This window comes from Amblyomma maculatum, chromosome 1 (genome assembly GCF_055883805.1).
Source record: "Amblyomma maculatum isolate TAMU_Amacu chromosome 1, ASM5588380v1, whole genome shotgun sequence".
Taxonomy (NCBI): Eukaryota; Metazoa; Arthropoda; class Arachnida; order Ixodida; family Ixodidae; genus Amblyomma; species Amblyomma maculatum.
Window position 1 is genome coordinate 344,361,996 of NC_139344.1, and position 22,497 is coordinate 344,384,492.

The 22,497-nt window shown below is 47.9% G+C and overlaps 1 protein-coding gene across 1 annotated transcript in view; it reads left to right on the forward strand.

The window, feature by feature from the left end:
- The window catches only part of LOC146207648 (uncharacterized), a 629,022-nt gene that overhangs the window by 265,425 nt on the left and 341,100 nt on the right, over nucleotides 1-22,497 (forward strand). The window contains exons 6-7 of the mRNA XM_084589405.1: nucleotides 7,584-7,656; nucleotides 11,214-11,316. Of these exons, the coding sequence (XP_084445531.1) occupies nucleotides 7,584-7,656; nucleotides 11,214-11,316 (176 nt within the window). The remainder of the gene's footprint in view (nucleotides 1-7,583; nucleotides 7,657-11,213; nucleotides 11,317-22,497) is intronic.

The window sequence follows — 22,497 nt, forward strand, 5'->3', positions numbered from 1 at the left end:
GGGTGGAGAAGGGGGGGGGGGGGGGGGGCTTTCATGATTCCTAAATACAATGCGAATTAAGGCGTGCTGTTAACCGTGCCCTATTCAGTTATGTATTAGCTTTGAAGTCTATGCCACCGGACAAATGTGGCGTCCTTGGTTGCGCTTCCGAATGCGTTCGTTTCTTGCGAATTTTCGAACTCTTCGCACCTTGCCTGCACAGAGACAGATCAGTGTCAATTATATGGATCGGCACCTTATGATTAGCGACACTAAGCGGCAGCTACAACCAGCCCTTCTACGTGTGCACCACCTCGCGTTGACGGAACGGCAACGAAAGAATTGGCGAGGATCCCTTATAAACGCATGAATGGCCAGCACCACCTTTGGGCGTGGCTGCTCGCAGTTTTAGGTCACGAGTCGTTCCGCACCTCAAGAACTCCGAACCCACGTGCAATTGATGACACAGCATTCCGAGGGCGGCCCGCGCCGACTTCGGTGTTTATTTTCGCGCGGTGGGTTACACCGCAAAGGGACTGTATACCTGCGAGGCGTTCGAGGAGTATATACAACAGCAGGTGTCCGCGTTGGACCGGCTCGCCTGAACGGGGCTCACCGCTCGATAAATAAGCCAGTAGAGCAGCGCACAGCATGTGGCGTATAGTATTCGCCCCGCGCTGGCCCTTCAATGATTCGGCGGCCTGAGCTATGTGTTCTCCGTAGGGCTGGACGGGGAAGCGCGAAGTTAAAACAAAACAGTCGATTTCTATGCATCGAACTTGTCCGCTTTTCTTGGCTACGTGATGTGCGCTGGGTCGGAGGTTGCGCGTATTAGAAAAGCAAATAAGGGAATAAAGGAAATCGAGAAAGGGAGCGGGAAATAATGCGGAGAACGCCCCAGCGCATAAATACACAACAGCACTGCAGGCGCGGGGAGCAAGGTTCATTGCAGCTGAAGGACATAATTTTGGTATTGCATTCAAAGGTGTTGGGCTTCTTTTTTTTTTTTTTTTTCCACGTCGCGTGCTTCGATTACTCGGCATGCGTCCGGTGAGCAGGTGTCCCTTTTGTCAACAGCGGTATTCTGTGTTTGTTTTTGACTTAGAACAAGCCTTGGTATATGACTGACAAACTAGACGCAAAAAGGGACTCCTCGTATAGTGGCGTCACGCTCTTAGATGTCTTAAACTGAAATTGCTATGCGAACCTTACAGAAAAATTTCTTCCTCCACGGATTAGGAGCCAAAAATAACCATAAAAACAACTAAGAGCAATAAAAAATAAAGATAATAAATGGCACCAAAAAAGAAAAATTGGGGAGGCTTAACCTCACTTAAACCTGATTATAACAAGCGAGGGTACCCACCGCGGTGTTTACATTTGCCTCCGAGATTTAGATCGGACGGGGCGCCATGTACTATCCCGGAAGCCGGTGTAGTTCCCCAGGCGAGACCGAGAGGGCGGTGCTGCCGCGTGGAGCGGTCAGTTTGCGTACACGCAAACGCTAGACGATTTTACTAGGCCCTGGAATTTAGCATTTGGGCTTTCGAACTAATAAATATATTCCAAAATGTCCCGTTCCCAGTCCGCACCCTCTCATTTCCTTTAAAGGAAGAGCAAGTCGTTCTCGTTCCTGCCTACACGCCGGACTGCCGTTTCTTCAATATGGCTTGGAGAGAACTACTGAAAGGGTGCGACAGTTAATAAATACCGCAGTCGCTTATCCTCAAAAAAAAAAAAAAAAGTACACTTGGAGATTAAAGAGAGGGCGGGTTGTCTAGCGCCTATATCTTTGATAGCTAGCATATGTACCGTTCCTACGATGACTCGTCGAATTGCCACTCTGATGGATCCGAGATGTTCGCTCGGGGCATTCTAATGATCTCACCGAATGCAATACGCTACATGCGTGTCTTCTGCCGCCGTTCCTTTAACAGTTGGTGAAGCGAGAAGCCGCTTACCATAAAGCCCCTCAATAAACTAAAAGTAGCGCCATCTCCTCTCTCCTCCTCCGGCGGCGCCGCTCCTCCTCTCGCATTTCGACCGTGGCTCCACCTACGGGGTGCGCGACTAGCGCGCGCTCTCCGGAGCAGGCGCCCTTCACAGCCGTCTCGATCAGCGCCGCGCGCGCGCGCCGATCGAGGCGGCCGTGCGCCGGGTCTCACCAGAGCCTTGCATTTTGTCGCAATGTGATCAGGTTAAAATATTACTCACTGCTGAAACATAATAACCGAATGTTGACAGGGATTTCCCGCCAGAATAGTTTCAGCTGTGAGTGTCATACATCACATATACGCGATTTCGGCGTTGGTTCAACTCGCCGTCATCTCCGTGTGTCCGTAGTTCGTCACATTTGACCACTCAGCGGCATGCTTTATAGAATTTGTAACTAGGCGGCGGACAGGAACAATTTTGGAACAGTCTGTGTATGGTTTCTTTACAGCGTTGACTGGACTGCGAGCTGCCGGTAAACTTGAGAAGTGTGGCAGCAGCTGTCTTCCATGTATTTTCAACTTCACCTGCAGATCAAATTAACTATAGGCGGCGGAAGCTGCAGTCTGTGTGGAATCTTTGCAGCTTTGATTGACTTGTGAGCTACCGGTAAACTTGGGGAGGGAGGGAGCAGTTATTTTTTTTTATATTTGGCGTTGACACGGTGTCGTGTTCAGCTGCCATGGTGTGTCACCATACGTACACGATTTTGGCGTCGATTTAACTTGCCTTCACCTCCTTGAGTCCGTCAGCCATTGACAAAGATGCGCAACATGCTTGAAAAAAAAAAAAAATTAACTAGGCTGCGGAAGCTGCAGTCTGTGTGGTTTCTTTGCAGGTTGGACTGAATTGTAAGCTACCGTGAAACTTGAGAAGCGTGGTAGCAGTTTTTTTTTTTATATTTTGCGCTGAAACGGTTCGGTTTCAACTGTCAGTGCGTGACACCATTTGTACGCGATGTCTGCGTTGGTTGAACTCGCCTTCACCACCGTGCTTCTATCAGCCGCCGGCCAAAGAGCGCAACATGCTTGAAAAAAAAAAAATTAAATAGCCAGCGGGAACGATTTAGTAGCAGTCCGCGTGGCAGCAAAACACACGGCGATATGTGCCGCGCGCGCGCCGCCCGCCCCGCTGGAAAGGAGGAAGCTGCACGCCCAGAAAAAAAAAAGCGCGCGCGCGCACGTGACGGCGCTCGGCCAATGAGAGGGTCGAACGACGACGGAGAGCGCAGGAGAGGAGGCGGGCGGCAAACTTCACATGTTGGCGCTACTTTTAGTTTATTGAGGGGCTTTAGCTTACCACCGAGTTCCGTCGACGTTGCTCTGGAGACATGTTTGTCGCTAAGACGCAGATGGCAGTTCTTTCTGAAGTACCAACAGAAAGACGGGAGGCGCTTGGGAAATGTAAGCAAATATAAAGAAAGAAATAATTGAGACAGACGAGGAAAGGGAAAAAGGGGAGGGGCTCCTCTAACGGTCGTTTAGCTTTGTAATTGCTCTCCAGCCAGCAAAGCCAGTCGTGAGTGTATGCATCGAACGGGACCCTGCGTACGCGGAGCAGAACCCGCGCGACCCAATCGACACTTCGCGAGTGGCGTCGGCGGGTGCGCCATTCGCAAAAAGCTTCGTGACGTCCCAAAGACGGATGGAGCTTATCGCGCCAGAAGGAGCTCCTCTGGGGTCTCAAGAACGGAGGTCGGGGAAGGAAGAAAATAAGCAAATGTGCAACGCTATGCTGGACCTTCTGAGGTGCGCTTGGCGTGCTTCATAACAGATTTGTGAAATTAACTCGGACGCCCCGAATAAGCGCGCGCGGCCGGGTATAAGCAGTAAGTCGCGAATCCATCTTGTTTAATCTCATCCAATCTGCTACAGCGGCCAAGGGGGCCACGCGGGCCGCCTTGGGCACCAGAAGTATGTAACGAATGAGTCCGCTAATCGTCGCCGACGACGTCACGGGTGTCTAAGGTTCGACGGGGGGTAACTGAAGAAGTAATGAAGAAAACAGAAGCGGAGAAGCCTCGAGCGATTGACGCCCCCGGACATAATCTCTCATGCATGCGGTCTCTCGTGCAGCTTCTTTGGAAGCTGCCGCTCTGCTCTGTTCCCGTTCGTGAAGCGCGCGGTGAGCGAGGCAGTGGTCGACCGCACGTCTGCTGCGGAAACCGTACTACGCCTCTTGGAAAACCGCTCGACAAATCCTGTGGTGTTTCTTTTCAATCAAATAAGGGAGAAGTTGAACATCGAAATGAAGGGAAGGTGTTGAGTGTAAAGAATACTTCTATAATTTTCTGCGTAGGTTATGGACGCGTCGGAAGTGTTTTGAAAAGAAGGTCAGACAGATTTTTTTTTTTTTAATGATTTCCCCGAGTTATGCAGTGAATCGCATTGTACAGTACCGAAACAGCCGACCAATTATTCTACAGATAATGTAAAGAAGATTTAAACCTTGATTGCCAAATTCCACTATAGATACCCGTGAAAGATTGAGAAGGTAGGCGCACTTGTGGTTAACAACGCAGACACGTTATAGTCAACAGGTCCAGTGCGAGACGTCACACTTAGTGCAGCTAAGCTATTCCATGGTAATGGTTTTGGTGCGTGTACAAGTAGCGTCACGCGCATGACATTCGTACTGGTGCACAAGGTGCCGCTCCACACGTGGGAGTTTCGAAGGTGTGCTTAAAACCCTGGTAAAACTCTCACTTTTCTGTTTATTATTGTCACATTACTTTCAACGTTTTAATAGAGTTACCTTTCAGAAGCTTTAAAACTGACGACAACCTTTTTCTTTTTTCGCAGTAAAGGTTGGCCTCTGCTGAATGCTGTAGCAGACCTAATTGCGATCAAATGCGGATCTCCCTTTTAATTTTTTTTTTGCAATCGGCAATTCGAATGGAAATATCGCTATCAAAAATAGGCATCTGAAAGCTCGTTGAGTTGGCTACCACGCATCGCACGTTTATAAAATGTCGTCGCTTGCCATTTTCTTTGCTCCGGATACAGACGAGGGGGGGGGGGGGGGGATGTATCTAAATAATACAGAAGTAATTAACATCATTTAGGCGAGGATACCACGCACAGCGACGCCATTTTGCAAATGTGCTATGCGTGAAAGCCAACTCATCGAGCTTCCCGATGCTTAATTTTGACGTTCGATACCTCTAGTTACAGAGCCGGTTAAGAAAATTTAGAAAGGAGACATGATATCTTTCATGATGATAGCCCTCTATTTCCCGTGTAATAATATTCCTTAAAATAAAACATCGTTTAGTCTATTAATTTATTTCAGTTAATTGTCGTCTAATCGCTAAGCTCAACAGCGTACAATGCAGACAAAAGTAACTTGGAGCACACAATTTCCTTCTAAACTTTTTCACCCATTGCATAATTGAAACTGACAATCGGGCTATGTACGAACCGGTAGTAGACACCAGTGCCCTTTCATTTTCAAATATTGTATTCTTATCTCCACTGCAGAAGGCATGATTTTAATTTGAACGGAAAAGCGTGCTCCGTTTACTTATGTCCGCACCTGTTCGTTACGTCCGCCTTGCTGGACAACCCACCTGAACAGACTTCTAGGATGCATTTCACGTATTTCTGAAAAATAGAAATCTATAAACGTGACAGCAAAATCACCAGTACATTCAATGTTGCGCTCGTAGTATATCAGCTTAGCCACTGGGCAAACCACGACTCCATGCGTTTTCTTTAGGCTGAGATGTACATACGTGGTAAGGTTAACCCAAGCACTTCATCGATATAACTGCAGTTTGTCCAAAGCTATTTCTCAAAACAAATCTAACGCTAATGTAATTGGGCATGGCTTTCAACGTTTATCTTTGGGAATTTCTCCAGAAAGGGGCTCAGTGATGTCATAGCAAATAACAACAAACATATGTCATAGCAGTGTTTAAGTCAGGTGACCGTCTTTTGAGGAAACTCCAATCAATCAATCAATCAATCAATCAATCAATCAATCAATCAATCAATCAATCAATCAATCAATCAATCAATTAGTCTATCGATCAATCAATTCATTTTTTATTCATTATCATACTAACTGAGACGTTTACAAACAAGAACTTTTTCCGAATCCGGCTAACTAAGCAATTGGCACCCGAACCGATTCTCAGATTGATGTAAACTATGTTAGGAATCAGCAGATCGTATACTGTACATATGATATGAACGTCTTCTGAAATGTAAGATATAAATCAAGAGATAGAAACAGAAGAATTCTAGAAGACTGTACTGTTAAGCTCAAACCCTGAGATTCAGCTAGGTTTAATCCAACTGGCCGAACACGCCGCCCGGGTCCAAGGACTCCGGCTGCCGTCTAGGCTGCCTATCCTGTATCTGTTAGATAATAAAGTTTGACCACCACAATCATTATTCCCCGCATTTTCTAACTGTGTCATTCTGTGTTTTAGGTTAACTGTACTTTAAGCCTTAATCTGAGCTAGGTTTTTCTTTTAACAAAGAAAACGGTTGCGTAGTTTTTGTTTGGACATACAAGCTCTGCTTTCTACTGTGGAATCTACAGCGTCAGCGCTGAGTGTAATTACATAACGAGTTACAATAACTGATTGTTCAAATGATTGAATCAGTTAGATAGATATGGAGGAGGAGGGAAGGCAGGGATGTTAACCAGAAAGGCCTCCGGTTGGCTACAGTACACTGGAGAAAAGGGATAAGGAAATTAAAGAAAGGAGGAGGAAAGGGACGTGAAGCACAGTCAGAGTTTGTCACTCAAGCCGGTAGCTGTTAGATAAGTAAACAGTACCCTGCATGCCTTGAAGGCAGTCGACTGGCTTGGCCACGGTCCACTGATCTTATCCGCCGTTAAAGGATGCGGATCGAGGCGTTCCAGCACACAACGCAGCTCCTGTCTTTCACTCACAAATGCAGGGCATTCACATAGGAGATGTTCGATTGTCTCTTCACAGCCACAATTTTCACTGGCAGGTGTCTACCGTTCTAACCTTGAAAGTATACTTGTTTGTGAAAGCAACATCGAGCCATAAACAGCACAACAAAGTTGCTTCTCGACGCGCTATCTTATGGGGAAGGCTTGAATTTAATATAACCACCTGCCGTGGCAAGCAGGTGGAAAAGTGAAGAGAAGGATATCCCCCTCTCCGCCTTTATGGTAGAGGAGGAAGAGGCCGCAAATTGTCCCTGTCATGGGAAGAACCCAGAGAACGACTTCCATAGACGGTGCAGGGTCTTACGCGGGCGGAATAATGCATCACCTGAGGGTGATTCCCTAACGGCCCGGTGCATGGCTACCGTGTAAAGTGGACATGCTTCACAGTAGCGATGAGGAAGAAGGGGGTGAGGGGGGCAGCAAGGAGCGAAAAGGCGCGCAATGTCATCTCGACTCACTTTCTATTACTACTGTCTCGGCTTGCGTTGCCTGAAGAAATGACTGCCTTTGAGACATGACTGCACCAAAAGCTGTATTAATTCTGCTGATTGATGCGCAAGGCAGCCACTTTGCAATTACAGTTTTCTTCAGTTTGTGTTCAGGACGCACTGCGGTAACTTGATGGTGATCTTTAGCTGTGCCATTCCCATACTTACGCGGATTTTTTCTTCTCTTTTTAGGCAACGCGTTCACCAAGCTGCTGTGGAGCCAGTACGAGGATTATCAGGCATCGCTTCAACGAGTCGTCCTACCGTGAGTGAAGTTTTGTGCATTAAAGGGTGGAAAAACATTTCTCAGTAGGTTGTTAAATGCAGAAAGCCGGTGGGGTGTAAAGCGCATGGGGCCAGGCAGCTCACCTCGTCCATTTCGGAGAGCCAGACCTCCTCATGCATGCTCTACGCTGGCATCCGAGCCTCTGTGCTGACGTGGCCCGCATAAACGGCATAAATTGGTCCTTCTCTCTGAGTAGTGGTTTCTCACACGCGTGTCACCTTGTTGTTTTATTTTCTGAACTGATATTTCCATATGGACACTAATACAGTTCAGTTCACTGTATTCTCCTTGATCACAGCGACAACCAATGTACCCCTTCACCTAAGTACATCAGCGTATTGCAAGTAAGACAGCTTTCTGAGCATTATCATTTTTGTGGTGAAGCCCATTCTAAGGTGTGTCATTCGAATTCCGAATTGACAAAACATAGCAAATTGCTGAGAAGAAAGTTTGCGAATTGGCATCGGCTCTCTGAATGTGGTCAACCGGGTCATATATTTCCTGTAGAAATATCAGAACTGCCGCAAAGCATTCCCATAGCGCGGGAATAATTTGAGTACAACTCACTGGAAATGTAGCTTTCAGAGTAGCGTCGCAGCATTGCGCGCGAGCAGCGGCTTTAGCGTAAGTAAAAGGGCGACAAAGATTAGAGATAGTTTACACACTGTCCTCGGTTATCCAACGCTTCCAAAGCAAGCCTCTCTAAGACGTTCAATAAGGAATAAAAAAAAAACTTTGTTAGTTTGATTATTTGGTCTATTACAGGCTGCGCAGCATAACGTTCTTCCGCGATAATGCTGAGGATATGATTAGAACGTGCTTAATCCTTTATTTGGTTTCCTGTAAACTGTTGGGCTAGTTATCCCCCGGCGGTGCATTATGTCATATAGTATGAAATAATGCCTTTTTGTTTGTCAGTATTGTTTGTTTTCCCGCCACGTTATTTTGCAGTAATCCAGTTGGAAAACAAATGACAGACTTTTTTTTTAGAGCACATCGTCGATACATCGCTAAAATATTTCAATTTGCCCACATTTATTGTCTTCAGTGAACGATAGACTGGCATGTAAATGATTCATACCTAAGTTTTTGTTTTGTTTTTTTTTTCTGTCATTTTATGACGACCCTTATATATCTGAAAATGCTTGTAGTGTAGCCTAATTAGGCGGCCCCAACGAAACACACAAAGGATTACCCACATATATTAGGAAAGCATGTCCTCAGCATCACCAGCAAACATTCTTTAGCACCTTACTTTAATTGGTCGAATTATCAAAGTAACACAATATTATTGTATCTTACTCCTGATGCACGTGTTAGGCAGGCGTTTCTTTTTTGTATTTGTTTTTTTCTGAGTAATATGGCGCCGATTACAGTAATAGATTAATTTCTAATTTTATTGCCCTTTTATTCTCGCTAGTGCCACAGAGAAACTAGGTAGCGTTGAAAACTATACCTTGTGTTAGGCGTGCTTAAATTATTCGTGCGTTATGGGGGCGTTTTGCGTCACTTGTTGGACTACTGCTACAAATATACGGCCTTGTTGAACACGTCAATAAAGCTGTTGCCAAATCGAAACGTTTCACCTTTGTGATTCACAGTTGCTATGTTTTGTCAAATTAGCTGTTCTCCTTGTCGCAGTGTTTGACAATGGTACACTTTTGAAGTATGAGCTTAGGCCATAAAACAGATTGGGCTTTCCCACACAAACTCTTTGTTGCTTGGAAAGCTGGCTTTGCTGCAATGCATAAATGTAGTTAGGAGAATGAGTACGTTTAACAGATGTCGTTGAGCTTGCTTCGTGATACCGCGACGCTTTGTTTTTGTTTTTCCCCTAGCGGAGGTACCCGACCCTACACGTAGTCAAAAGCAAAAGGAAAGAAATGTCCCACACGGCGAGGCCGTGGATCCACGTCTCCGGCCAGCATCGGAGGAGGAGGGCGAATTTCGATTTCGCGTGCTAGTTGACAGTGCCGTAGAATGTACATCTGTATCTCAGGACATCACTGAGTATCTGAGTACCTCAGGACATCTCTGTTGGAAGCATTCAAGCGGTGAATGGGGAGAGAAGGTGATAAGGCGGTCGGAAGGGCCATCAGCTATCCTGGCTAGCGCCTAACTCATCCTACAAATACAGATGCGTTTTGCTCCGTTTTTAAAGAATCCTTGCGTCCACTCGCATCCAAGTGCGTACAGAAACAGAAAGAAAAAGAGTTCGGTTGCAAAATCCTGCACGATCTATCCTCTGGACTATTTTGTTTGATGTGCTCAAATAGAGTTTCAACATCTCTTCACATTTCGTCTTCTTCATTAGTGTGAACTGTTGTTATTTACTGCTGTAAATTTTCTCATTAGCTCTTTCTCTTTCTCTCTCTCTCTCTCTCTCTCTCTCTCTCTCTCTCTCTGCATTTTATCATAAATGCCTTCTTGAAACGTGTGCACCGTGGTTGCTCAGTGGCTAGGATGCTCGACTGTTGATCCCAAGGACACGAGTTCGATCCTAGCCGTGGAGGCCGCATTTCGATGGTGCACAACGCAGGATGGTTGTGTACTTCTACTGTGCGACGCCGGCGCGCGTATAGAGAACCTTAGCTGGTCGAAATTTATGGACCGCACATAAGCAGCTATTCTTATACCCGATGTCGCAATGGGACGTTAATACCTAAAACCAAAGCAAGCTAAACCTTGCCACACTTCATTTCTATGTAAGTCTGCAGTGCCTAATGAACATGACAACTTGGTTTGCTAAAAAAAAAAAAAAAAAAAGAAAAGTCTATTGGTTAGCTTCTTCACACTACAGTAGTGCCATTCTGTAAAGCTACATTGCCAGCTGTGGTTACATTGCTGTAAAGCCATATTGCCAATTTACATCGATAACAGTCGATTTGGTTGAAATATAAGTAACAGCATAATGATAAGTACTCGTAATTGAGAACATAGCTCGTGTAATATAGATTAGGAACAGATACGAGTGGACATAAAACATATATACGTTGTAGGAGCCCGAAAATACCGCATATACGTTAATTACAGCTCTTTAGCTGTAAACTTCTTCACGCTGCTGTGCACTACAATGCGCTTTAAAAAATGAAAGCGTTGGCAATTGTGATGCCCGAGTGGTGCGAATTTAAGTCCGATAAAGTTTCAACGCACCAAAGAAGGCCCATTGTCAGATTTTTGCTTATTCGAAAGGAGCGATTGTGTAGCTGCTAATCGTGAAGTACAATCAGTCGTGGAAATATGCGCAATCAGATTCAGAAGGGTAAGGTTGCGGGATATGCATCGCTGGCTAGCCATCACCTCGCAACCGTTCTGTTTAATTGTTTTCTTTTTTTAAGTTAGCACAATTTGAGACCATACAAGAATACCTAATTAAGAAGCTGTAAAACAAACTTAAGGTAGCCTTCACTCAATTTTGGTAATGATTTCTACCGTCCTTTAATATTTGCAGTGCGCTTTGGAGTCGGCATGTCAGTTCCTTTTAAAGCAACTGTCAAAAATCGTTCTCAGACTGTGATATGCCTTCTTCGATGCAGAGTGCTGAGGGAGAAAGAAGCCCGCGATGCCCAGTTTGTGACCCTCTGCAAGATGAGCCGTGGCGCCGTCAAGTACACGTTACACGACTTCCTCCATCAACCGGTGAGTAGCGCTAGTTATAGGCATGCTACCTACCTTCTCGGCGAGCTGCGCCTTCGACTCTTCTGCTCTTCAGCGATCAATGTGTGCGCGCTCTTTTCGAAACTACGCGCGCCGTTAAAGCCGGTTGCTCCTTTCTTCCCTTTTGGCAAAGCGCCACCTAGAACAGTTACCTGGAAGCTGTTCCGGACTTGGATGCTCCGTAAGAGCGCGAGATGGCGCTGCCTCATAACAGGTCCACCGAAAACATGTATGTGGGGAAGATGGCGGGAAATTTCAGCGACCAATGATGCCTGCTCCGTGCAAAAGCTCGTTGCCCCTAAGCTTCAAGTAAACCTTTTAATAGGATAAGAGGAAGCTATTTTCGCTCTTCTTCAAAGCGTTATTGTTATGCGCTGTTCTGTGGCTTATTAATTATTTTGGTAATTACCGACCTGGTCGGGAAAATTATGCATATTGTGTTGGAGACAATTTCCAAACCATCGCCGCGTTCGGGAGATGGTTCTTCCGTGCTCTCTAATACCATTTGTGGGCAAATTTGTTGCGTAGCTGACGACGTAACAAATGGGACGCCCGCGGGTCCCTCACTCCCTAGACTTCAAACTATACCCTGAGAAACGTCTGAAAAAGAAAATACTGGCCATGTGGCTTGTATTAAGTGCTAACTTTGCATTTTTCTCAGCCACATGGCCAGTAATATAAATTGGTTCACAGGAAGGGAAAGGCGCAGTAACTGTCACACTTGCTCTGTGGACACCCGAACCGCGCCGTAAGGGAAGGGAGGGAGGTGGGAATGAAAGTGGAAAGAGAGAAAGAGGAGCCGTAGTGGAGGGCTACGGAGTAATTTCGACCACCTGGGGATCTTTAACGTGCGCTGACATCGCACAGCACACGGACGCCACTTCGTTTCGCCTCCATCGAAACGCAGATCCCGGCCTCGGCGGCTGCGTTTCGATGGAGGCGAAACGAAGTGGCGTCCGTGTGCTGTGCGATGTCAGCGCACGTTAAAGATCCCCAGGTGGTCGAAATTACTCCGTAGCCCTCCACTACGGCTCCTCTTTCTCTCTTTCCACTTTCATTCCCACCTCCCTCCCTTCCCTTACGGCGCGGTTCGGGTGTCCACAGAGCAAGTGTGACAGTTACTGCGCCTTTCCCTTCCTGTGAACCAATTTATATTACTGGCCATGTGGCTGAGAAAAATGCAAAGTTAGCACTTAATACAAGGAGCGGAGCGTGTTTAGTACTCAAAAGTAATTTGCCTTCTGACACATAGCCAAAAATAAAATGTTCCGCTATAGTCGGATACGACTAACGAACCAAGCGGCAGACACATATCTCAAATGAGGCCCCCCAGTCAGTGGCGTCGACCAACTATCATGACATTGCCTCTTTTCACGACCATCCACTTGCCAGCCATCTGCGATGCCATACTAGGGGATTAAGGGCTACGTTCTGCGTGACAGCCAGGTGACGACGCTGATCGGAGGGCTTCCCTTGAGGGCTGCCGGCGCTTTCCTTCTTCAGTTACCGGCTATCCTATCTCTCTCGCCTCCATGTTATAGCGAGTAAATGGGAAACTGCGCTTCAAAAATAAACCAGTGACTTCTATTTTTTTTTTGATTGACAAATAAACTAAGAACTTCAGTGCGGGCTAGTTAATGAATTATTATTAACGAAAAACACAGCGCGAAGGAGCCTGGACAAGAAGGAAAAACACACAGAGGACAGCCGCTAAAGCAACTAAAGCAGCTTTCTTCCAGTTTATTGATATTGTCCTGTACTGGTGACAGTCCGGGAGTCAAGGATGATGCCCAGCTTTGCGGAGGCAATAGCAACAATCGTGACGTGCAGGCGTTGAAGAACAATGTATGCCACTCTAGGTCGCGCTGATGTTTAAAGCTGACTACGAACATTCCAGATAAGGCGTCAAAAGCTGCTACAACAATCTCGAACAATGTGAGGGCAGATGCACGTCGTTGCGATTACTGGAGATAAACTTGGTCGCATCTCGCGACGTAGAGAGACAGGGCCGCATGCTGGTGGCTTTGAGCGTGAACACGTAGTAAAAATCTCCGTGGCAATGCATTCCACTAATGCGCGACTATTCGAAAGCATGAATATTTTCGAATATTATGCGTTAATTATCTCTATTTGTCTAGAAAACGATGATATGTTTTTGCGATTGCCTGAAAGTGCATGAATATCTCGGCGAACGAAATATGGGCGCCCCGCCGCGGTGGCCCAAGTGGTCAAGGCACCCAGCTGCTGATCCGGAGGGCACGGGTTGGATCCCGATCGCTCCGGCTGCGTTCCGATGAAGGCGAACAGCAAGGCGCCTGTCCAGTGTGCGGTATCAGTACACGCTAATGCTTCCCCGTTCGTCGACATTTCTGGAGCCGCAGTAGCCCTAACACGGCGCCCCTGCTAGTCGATGTCGTTTTTGGACGTGGAGCCCCATATACCATACCGCATCTGGGAGTCCATTCAATACGATTACATTTCTTGCTTGTATGCTAGGCTTCGCAGAATTCACCGGCATGAACGCAGCCACGTGACCACTGCGCGCCTTCTTGTAGGCGTCATAAGTTTACGTATGCTATTTTGTGGAGGCGTAATATAACAAGCGAGAGTGTATTATGAAAGGTGAAATTTTCTCTCGCACTGGTCATCGGTGCATGCAGTGTCACTCGTCTGACCTGCTGCTCTCTCTTCGCTCTTGAATATTTCGCGGAACACAGCCGTACCTTTATTTCACAGCGCGCGACGATTTTATTGAGGCTAAAGCGTTACAAGGTGTATAATTTACTGTACGTGTCGACCAGTTAATAAACGCTGCGAATCGCAAATCTATAGGCCATATCGGCGTCCTGCGAACAGCTCAGGATCGGTGTGTGTGTGTGTGTGTGTGTGTGTGTGTGTGTGTGTGTGTGTGTGTGTGTGTGTGTGTGTGTGTGTGCGTGCGTGCGTGCGTGCGTGCGTGCGTGCGTGTGTGCGTGCGTGCGTGCGTGTGTGTGTGTGTGTGTGTGTGTGTGTGTGTGTGTGTGTGTGTGTGTGTGTGTGTGTGTGTGTGTGTGTGTGTGTGTGTGTGTGTGTGTGTGTGTGTGTGTGTGTGTGTGTGTGTGTGTGTGTGTGTGTGTGTGTGTGTGTGTGTGTGTGTGTGTGTGTGTGTGTGTGTGTGTGTGTGTGTGTCCGGACTGGCCCTCATAGGCCTTTTCTGCTTGTTTATGCCCAGGGTGTATTTGAAAGGGTCGGCTATCTATGTAGGTCCACTGCCGGTGTTACTTGCGCGACGAATGTGAACTGGGATTAGGAAGCTATATAACGTAGTGAATTTGTTACACGTATATTGTGCGGCGCTATGCTGCGTTCATAGTATACAGATATGTCGAGGTGACACTGACGGACAAGTGCGCCAGGAAGCACATCTGTTCTAGCTGTAATGAAGTTTTCGCTTGCAGCCCGCTCTTAGAGGGCACAATGAACCCTTCAACTCTTCAGTGCCCTAAACAGTTACGCCCGCTATAGCCGTCGCCAGTTCCCTTCTGGTACGGCGAACTTTTGTGAAGGTCGCGCTTCTCTTAATTGTAATCGAGAGGAATTAGGATGCAGGGCCACGATGCGGACATGCATCGGCCCAGACGACGAGAGCGCAGTGCATCATGCATGGGCCAAGTAGCGGCATTTGCTCTGCCGCGTTGTTGTTGTGCTGCCCCGGCCGTCTGACTCACGACGTCCCGGCGGCAGCGTTCAGTGGGCGTACGGGTCGCTAACATTGTACGGCCAGGCATCCAACCGGAGGGCGGGGCCGCTCCCTCGGCTGCCGCGGCCTGTGCCTGGGGCGAAGCTGCTCCGCGACGTCTTCGGCCGCGGCCACAGGGGAAGGTCGGTCAAGGACGGTTCGGGGCAACCGACGGCTGCGGCCGCCCCGCGCTGCTCGGCGCGACGTCGTTGGCTTTAGGTTACGCGTCGGGCATCGATACTGAAGACTCGAGTTGGGGGCTGTTCAGTGTAAATTTGATTTCATTTTACAACATGGAGAGGGACGCGGACAAACACGATAGCCCCTTAGCATGTTCCACCACCGACTAGCACAATCCGCTACCATAGTGAATGTAGCCGTTGTGGTGCAGTGACTATAGGGCGCTCGAAATCCCGGCCGCTGCAGCCGTTTTTCGATTGAGGCGAAAAGCAAGGCGCCCGTGCGCTGTGTGATGTCAGTGCAGGTTAAAGAACCTCAGGTGGTCGAAATATTCGGTGCCCTCTACTACGGCGTCTCTGATAGCCTGAGTCGCTTTGGGACGTTACACCCCACGAACTAAACCAAACTGAATCTTCATTCCACAATTTTGTAATTTATAAAAACGGAGAAAAATTGGGGATTCGAGTTCATTACACCAAACCCATGCAACAAACTTCCTAGATGATTCCTGTTTTCTGCAGAGTCGTCGTAGTTAGCATGCTTTGAATTATCAAAACGAAGTAAAGCTAGAGGCTCAGTGTGGCAAGTCTTTGCCTATATGCATTTGTTCTGTTTGATTTTCATTGAATTTTGGTTTCATTCAGGCTCCTGATGCCATTCGCTGCTGTTACATGCAGTGTATCGAAAAATACTTTTCATGGTGGAATACTAAGCTACTGACAACAGCCCACAAATACAGGGTGATTCGTGTGTGCATATCCAGTCCACCAAAGAAACTAAACTGCATTTAATTTTTTTTTTTTTTAATATGCCTGTAGCCTTCTCCGAGACGCTAACTTGCGGACGCTGTGGTACGCCGGTTCATAAGGATAAGTTGCATTCTCTCTCTCTGCGCCTCTCCTTCCTTTGTCCTGTGTCCAAGACCAGCTAGCCCGTCTTTCTACATTAACACGTTATATTAACTGAGGCAGGTTGCGGCGCGAGATGGTCCGGCATTTTCCTAACCGAAGGGTGTTGAAAAACGTAGCGAGCTCTTTTAAGTGGCGCGCACAGCAGGCAAAGCTGATCCAAGTCGCTACTTCTACTTATTTTTCTCTCGCCTATGATGGGACTTATGGTGCTGCTGTACGTATTTCAAGGACAGCCGCCAGCACAAGCCATCAGCTGCTTTTATGAGACATGAGCAACTATATTTTAAAAGCATGTCCGTTCAGGTTCTCAATTTTGTTTTTATGGCGCATTTATATATATATGATAGACGACTGAGGCTGTTACAGATTATGCTGACTTATAAACTTAAAAAATTGTGAACGTACTGAAATATTTAGCTTCTCTAGAATATTTGCTTCTCGCCAACATACTAAACCAGTCTTCTTCAAGCGTTCAGACAAACTCTGCACCAAAACTCACTCTCGAGAAATTCAGAAGCTGAAGTCATGTAGGAATACAGTTCTTATTCGGGTGAAAATGTTCCCTCGCGCTGGCCAAGAGCGGGAGGCTCGCACTCTACTTTGGTCAGAGAGGCCAACTATTACTCATTTCTGCTAGCCTTGCGTCGGCGGCTTCATCTCGTACTCTTTCTTGGCTCTACACCGTCTTTACTTTGGTGTCGACTCGTATTTCACCTCGGCTGTGCGTCGCCTTTATTTCATCTTTGCCCCATTTTTACTTTAGCTGTAGCTCACAGTTTTACCTTGCATTCTAGCCATATTCTGCATGGAAAACACTGGGTGAGCTCTCCGGCGAAGAGAGCACGCAGCCTACGGGTCGATGACCAGTCACGCGGAGGCTTTGACGCTTCCCCTGCATGTTCGATACGCTCTAAGCAGCCATCCCACCGCCACATCCGCCAGAAACACGTCTCCGACGTCGCCAGCCGGCTTCGACTAGTCTTCATGCATCCTTAATTCATTCGAAAGGCTAGCGCATGTAACTATATACACAGACATAGAAGACAGGACGAGCGCTAAACTTCAACTGAGGTTTTAGTGCGACATAAAGGTACAGCCTTTATCAAAAGTGTACAGCCCAGAGGGATATCTTTTAAGCCTTATAATATGACTTCTGTAATAATAATCGTGGAAGTCCTAGCCATTGTATTCAGATATGTGGCGCAAACAAACACAAACACAGGAGAAGATACACTACACACGCGCACACTACCAACTGTAAGAAGAACCGGAAAACACTTCCTCTTCTACTCTCAGGCACGTCTCAACTTCCTCTTCTTCTCATCTTCCTCTTCTTTGCCAAGGGGAAAAATGGCACTCTCTTCCTCGCAGACCAAAACCTTGTCCAAACATTGTCCTTGTCCATTGGAGAGGGTAGGACGAAAAGCCTTGCCTTCAACAAGTATGGAAACCTGGGAATGCATTACGAGCCACATAGTATCGCTCAGAAGTATAGACCCTCTAGGCTGTAAACTTTTGATAAAGGCTCTACATAAATGCACTTCGGTGGCGCTTTGGTCATTTTGATTAGTTTTTGCTTGTAGATCCGGTGTGCGCATGCGCTACCGAAGTGCATTTATGTACCTTTCTGTCGCAGTGAAACTTTAGCTGATGTTTAGAGCTCATCCTGTCTCCTTCTTCCATCTTTTCCTCCCCAATTCTCCTTCCTACACAGAGTAGCATGTCAGCGAAATTTAAACGCCGGCTAGAGTCTCTGTTCTTCATTAAAGAGTCTCTCTCTCTCTCTCTCTCTTTCCGTTTCGTAGTTATATGCGCTAGTCTCTTTCAATTAATGATGACACACCAACTAGTTTAGCTTTTCTGCCTTGATTTCATGCATTCCTCGGCGACGAGAGGAAACGAACGATTCACAGCGTCTCTGCCGGAGCGAAGCCGTTTCACGCCAGGAAGAACCTGCGAAGTTCGCAGTTGAGAGTGATACGCCGATTCGCTCGGCGAGGCTGGCTTCGCCTCTCTCTTTTGTTAAAGGCTCACTCGAGTGGGCGCGCACGCCCACAGCAGGGTCGGTCTCGTTGCAGGACATCATGCTTCAGTGGAGATTGCGATATGAGGTACTGTGACCTCTACGTCTTCTTTTTGCGATCCGTGTGGTCTGCTGGCCGGGAGAAGGTAAAGATGTCAGAGCTAAACGCTTAGTGAGATGCAAATGATTCTTTGAATGGTCTTGTGCCTGCAGGAGGAAGAAACTAGTTCTAAGCACTATAGTAGCTTTGCCCGACCGTTTTATAATTCATTCCTACCTAGCACAAAGTTGGTCTCATTTTAAAAAAAGGGGGAGTGGGCGTAAGCTGTGCGTACGGTTAATTGCAACGATTTTCTCTGGGTCGGCCTTTACACTAATGTGCCGGCTAAAAGAAAAAAGCATAGCGCGGGCAAAGCGAAATAGAGTCGTCTGAAGAGAAGCGAAGGCTGTTTGCTACGCAGTGATCCTAACCTCTTGAAGGGCTGAGCAGATGTTATACGAGACGCCCGGGCATTATAAATCCTGTTCACGTGAAAACGACCTGTATGCCTCGCCTTGTCCAGTACGTAGAGGCCAAACGCGAGTACTAACTCTGATTAACCTCCCTACGCCTTGCTTTCCTTTGGTCTCTCTCAGACTAATGGTGAGGAGTCAAGACGGTGGAGTAACCAAAGGCTCACCCACTGATCTGACCTTCCTCTCCTATACTGAAGACCGCTGCAGAGTAGAGATGACCGTTATTCTGGGCTCATTTAGAAAAGAAAAGCTCCGCCGGAAAGTGACTCGCCTGTTGCAGCCCGTACATATCCAAGGGCGGCGTTATTAGGGCTCCTTTGTCCGCCCGCCGGTATCCTCCTCCCTTCGAGCGCAGTGGGCGGGGACAATCTGAACGGCCGATCTTGCGGGAGCGGCGCTGCTGCCAAATTACGATGCACCACGTAGCCGGAATGCGGCAAGGCCGACGGGGGAGGACGACGTCCTCTGGGCGAGGAGCGAACGGCTGCCCTGCACGGCGCCTGGGACCCGAGTGAAACGACCTCGACCTTGCGAGAGTGGCGGTGCTGGTGGTGGCTGGTAGAGTGGTCTAGTGGCGCGAAGCAGAGTCTGCTGGCCGGAGTCGGTGGTTGCGTGGGCTGTTGGTTGGTACCTGCGCCGCATCCGGCCTCCGGCTGACCATCGCCACTCCAAGCTTACGGTTTAGAGGGATTTAGTTGCGTCGCATACCGGTTCCACTTAGGGATGGCTGTACACCTAGTTGTGGGACTGAGGAGCTGGCGGTGAATGCGCTATGTTCGCGATCGATAGATACGGTTCCCTCTATACAAACAGAATCACGAGGTGTAGAGTGTTGCAACGTGGCAGGCAAGGTCTATATAGCGGTCAGTTACCGGATAATAACTTTTCCTTTTGAAGAAACTGACTTAGGCGCATTTGTCTTTCTTTAACGTTCTCTCTTAATTATGTCGTTCCTTATCACTCTTTTTTTGTGTTACTTTTCTATTTGCTATTTCATATTTGATTGCCGGAATTAATACATACGTGCCTCTTTATTTCAAACGCATTTGCATCAATTTTGGGGTTTGCTGAACAGTTGCTCAGGTAGGTAATGGTTTGAACACCAGCTGTTACCTCAAGGCAATCTTCATATTCTGATTATGGACGGCTGATAGCGTGATTCTCCCGAGTCATGGACCAGCGTTGTCACTGCGTCAGCAGGCACGGCTAGCTATCCTTGCTCACTCTGCCAAATAAGGTGGGTTTTGGAGGCTTCGTGTCTGATCGGACTCTAAACGCACTATAATCTATACTTTTTTTGTCTACTGTTCCCAAGGACGCGGGATCGAATCCCGGCCTCGCGGCAGCTTTTCAATTGAGGCGAAAAGCAAGGCGCCCGTGTGCTGTGCGATGTCAGTGCACTTTAAAGAGCCCCAGGTGGTCGAAATTTCCGGAGTCCTCCACTACGGCGTCTCTTAGCCTTAGTTGCTTTGGGACGTTAAACCCCACAAACCAAACCAAACCTATACTTTTTCTTTTGTTCAGCGTTTAGCAACAGAGATAGCGGCATCCTTACTCGATGAAAGTGTGTTACCGAACAACACTTAGAGGAACGTTAAGACTGCGAGAAGAGGCCAGGTGGAGAGCAGAAAAAAGTTAGCATTGCGCCACGGGTGCCCGTGATGCGGTGATCTTTGTCCCTTATCGTCGTCCTCTTCGAGTACTTAGCCTGCAATAACTTTCTCTAAACCAGCGAGGGACTGGCAGGAGTGGCTCATACAGGAGTGTACTCTTATTGCAAATGTTTGTTGGATAATTTCCTGCTGAGATTTAGTTTATTTGTGATAGTTTTCGATTAGGACATTAAAAATGGAGGTATATATGCATGTCGCGGCGCACCACTTTCCGTCTTGCCGTTCGCGGGTAAGACAGCCGGAGGCGCAGCTCAGAAATGAATCAAACAAAGAAGTCACTCGGGTGTTTCTAGACACAATCATGTTGTCAGCGTACGGCAGTGAAACGTGCCGAATATACTGCCAGTGTTACAAGAACGCCCCAGACCTGTGTTTTCTACTCTGAGTGTCCTCCAAACTTGGGTCTCTTATCGGCGTACTGAGCTGTTGAACAAGAATCAGAAAGTGTGTGTAACGTGCTGACGCCTCAGGAAGGCTTCCTATCTGGAACTGCCTGCAGTGCGGAAGTGAAACCAGCAAGGGCGGCCTTTCTCATGGGCGCCTAATGCTCTCTGAAATAGCGCTCAGGTTCAATAACACCGCGTGCCAAGGGCTCGATTCGAGCGGAATCACCAGGGACCTCACACCAGCTTCGATACTTTCCCTCCCTGTTCGTGCCTCGCCGCTGCACGGGGCCTACCAACTTCCAATCAGCATACGGCGGTCCCTACGAAGATCGCTTTCGTCCACAGCCGTGGGTGCGTGGACTTGGCTGACCGGGACACAGCGCAGAGCGTTAATTGAGCTCGGGCGCCTTCTGTTCTGGACCTTGGCGCAAGTGGCTACACATCACGATTCTCGAAGACCTTTTGCCATTTTATGTTATACTCCGCACATATGCGCGTAAGTCAACGGTAAATAAATTCTGACTTGAACCTATGAGCCAGGCCCCTATGGACATCGCGCGCACCCTCGGAGCTGCGTGAGAACATCCCGTTGGCGGGAAAGTCCTCGCGTTGCTCTATCTCGGGGCGACATTGCGTGCGCTGGACCATGGCAGAGTTAGTGGCGTTGCGCGGACAGTCAGAGAGAGCCACTGTCGAATCGGAACCGAGAAACCCGTTCCCCGCGACACCCCGTCTCCGTTACGCGAGTCCTCTGGCCGGGCGCTGCCGCGTCGTGCCTGAACATAGTTTGCGTGCGAGAGGCGGGCGGAAGCGTTGCATAAACACGACTGAGACACGCAGGAAGCGTGCTCTGGCGGTGTGTCGCGTGAAGGCACGCAGGTAGGTGAAGGTGGAGCGCTCGCTGAGGACGAGCGTGCTGCTGCTGCTGCTGCCGTGGGCGGCGGACATCCGCCGCTTTGCAGCAGTGCGGACCGTCGGCGACGGGTTTCGTTTTCGATATCGTGTTGCAAGTTCAAGCGGAGATCAGTTCGCGCTAGCTCGGCTAGCCTCGAGGGTGGCCGTTAGGAGAAGAGGAGAGGACGATAGGGGCTCACGAGGTGGTATTGCTTTCGTTGGGAATCAACCGTACATGCGCACCGTGTCACGTGACATGAATTTCCTCCTTTCCCGTAAATCAAAGTAGTATCCAAGACCTTAATAAATTATAAGTAGCGCCGAAGAAGGAGAAAACATTAATTAAAGATCCCATGTCCAGTAACTCAAATAATGCATACTCTTATTTCTGTTTCAGCTATAGCAGAGACTTTGGGAAGATAAGATTCGCTGTCTGATGGGCTTGATCTCTGTTTCCGTACATTTCTAAATACAAATGATTGAGTCATCGAACTGTCGATCGATTATTGATTTATTGATTAAATTGAAGATCAAATAAATCTTACAGCGTAGGGCGTAACTCCCCACTTTACCACTCTGAAGTACAGCAAACAACTGAGGTTCTGTTGCATATCCGCCGGATGTATAATGCCACAGCTCACATACTCACTGGCGTATTACCTGGATCGCTAATATCGCACGGATTGTGCGGTTCATAAAACCTGAAGGGCTTTTTGAAAAGCTCCTCATAAGGTTTTCCTCTTCGACCTCGCGCCCGCGTTTCAACTGGCGCCCTGACCTGCAGTTATGCGCCGCTGCACTGACACTGAAAGCTTTTGCCCCGCGATTGGGAACACCACGTGCAGAGCGCATTCGCCGAGCG